This window comes from Citrus sinensis, chromosome 5, assembly GCF_022201045.2.
Source record: "Citrus sinensis cultivar Valencia sweet orange chromosome 5, DVS_A1.0, whole genome shotgun sequence".
In the NCBI taxonomy this organism is placed as follows: domain Eukaryota; kingdom Viridiplantae; phylum Streptophyta; class Magnoliopsida; order Sapindales; family Rutaceae; genus Citrus; species Citrus sinensis.
The window spans coordinates 18,273,919-18,275,930 of NC_068560.1; the positions used below are offsets into that span (position 1 = coordinate 18,273,919).

The 2,012-nt window shown below is 32.4% G+C and overlaps 1 protein-coding gene across 1 annotated transcript; it reads right to left on the reverse strand.

The window, feature by feature from the left end:
- Positions 1 to 403: 403 nt before the first annotated feature.
- On the reverse strand, positions 404 to 1,495 carry LOC127902308 (uncharacterized). Its single transcript, XM_052441169.1, has 2 exons — positions 1,139 to 1,495; positions 404 to 943 (listed from the first exon to the last, which is right to left on the reverse strand). The coding sequence occupies exons 1-2, from the start codon at positions 1,493 to 1,495 to the stop codon at positions 404 to 406; spliced, it is 897 nt and encodes a 298-aa protein (XP_052297129.1).
- Positions 1,496 to 2,012: the final 517 nt, after the last annotated feature.

The following is a 2,012-nucleotide window of genomic DNA, read 5'->3' on the forward strand; positions in this document are numbered from 1 at the left end:
AAAGAAAATACTCATATACAAATTTAATATTTTTATATTTGTTTCTAGATTTATGTAACTATAAGTTTCAAAAAATTTCGACAAATAATTTTTCTACACATTTCCTGTGAAAATTAATCCAAAAAAATAATTCTAATCAAATTACACAAATAAAGCATATGATTTTCCTTCGTAGGGTAATTTTCAACCTTAATATAATCATTCAAAAGTTTACAAAAATTTGTTCAAATTAATAATACAATATTACCACATTACTATACCAAAATATCAGGTTGTGTGAAGTACACACCTGCACCCACATGCTATAACTATACCAAAATATGGGGTTGTGTTTAGTACGGACATATTTTCTATACCAAAAAATTATTGGCTTTAAAACATCACATCCATTTTAAGCAACATATCAACCTTGTGCTCTATGCAAGAGCATATGAACAAATGTTACCTTACGCTCACCTCTCGAGGACTTGAAAACTAAAATATTATGGGGTTCTTTTAGAATTAGCTCTAGGGCTAGAAGTTCTTCTTCAACAAAAAGTCCCATAGTTGCAAGTTCATCAGAAATGTCAAAACGATCTTCTTTGTTATCGAACCTGCATTGAGCTATTGTATTCATGTTTTCAAATGATTGACTGATAAGATTAGCTATCTTATCAATGCTAGCCTGCAAGTCACCCTCTGATCTAGATCTCTTCCTACTTGGTGGTTGTGAGTGAGCTCGAGCAGTGTGTTGAGAACTTGAAGGTGGTGTAGCCGATATTAGAGAACATCCATCATCCATTTCATTATCATCATCACGAATTTCTTCTTGATTTGCTTCGTCTTCCATGTCAGCAGAAGTTTGAGCTCCATGTCTAGTAGCACGGTCCTTTCCAAATATGTTTGCCAATCTTTCATAAAGTGGGAATGGCTTTCCTCTCCAATTTCTTACAACATTATGAGACTACAAATATTTAATCAAAATGTAGTTAAATACAGTACATAATAAAAAATAATAAAGTTCAATATAATAAAGAGTCAAAAATTTAATAAACTTGGACATAACAATTGCTAAATGACTATCAATCTCAAAAAAGAAAATTTCAAAAACTCGCAAATGAGAGTAAATAAATTCAAAACTTTTAAAAATTACTCTAACCTGCACAAATGAATTCCAAACTTCATCACTATCAACCTCTACACATTTTTTTACATCATTCCATCCAAAACCGCTCGTGTTCAACATATCAAACATCAACCCATATTGTTTCTTCCATTTCCTAATCTTGGAGTCAATATGAGGAGAAGCCTTCAAACCACAATTTGGTAACTTTTGATTTATTACCTTTTCAAGATGTATAAATGTACCTGATTTGAATCCATTATCAGCACGACCACCGCTTACAACCACTGCATCTAGTGCATCCAACAGTGCTTCTTCTTCGACATATGTCCATGCTCGCCTTGTACCTGCCTTGTTTCCAATGGTGTGGCTTGCACCTCCATCCTCCTCCATTCCTATATGTTGAATTTGATTATATTTTTTGATATATAATTTAAACTGTAAAATTGTGAGCTGCATATTAAATCATTACCATAATTCTTAACTAAAAATATTAACAAAACATTTCATATTTAAATTGACAGATAAACAAATCACAGAGTACCGCATAAACATCTTTTGCCTTAATCATATTTAATCTTGAATATTAAAGTGCTAGAAATCTTTATCTTAATTATTCCCTAGTGATATAGCAATTAATATATCTATACTTATAATAGTCAACACACAATATAAGCCCAGACATGCAGCAATAGCATTACAACAAGTCGTCACTCCTGTCTCTTCAAGCAAACTTTTTTTAACACTTTTTTACTCACTTTTTTCACAGGCTCCTCCTCCTTCTCCTCCTCCTCCTCTCTCTCTCTCTTTCTACCCCTTCACTCCTTTAGAAACATAGTAAAAAAAAAAGCCCAGACATAAGCCGTATGGCTTTTTTATTTTATTTTATAGGAACTTGGGAGCAAGACCA

Bases quoted from the DNA above. Each gene is read 5' to 3' on its own strand.
- LOC127902308 (XM_052441169.1), bottom strand. From the start codon at position 1,495: ATGGAGGAGGATGGAGGTGCAAGCCACACCATTGGAAACAAGGCAGGT. The intron at 944-1,138 runs GTTAGAGTAATT...AAATATTTGTAG, and splicing joins TTTGGAATTCATTTGTGCAG to TCTCATAATGTTGTAAGAAA.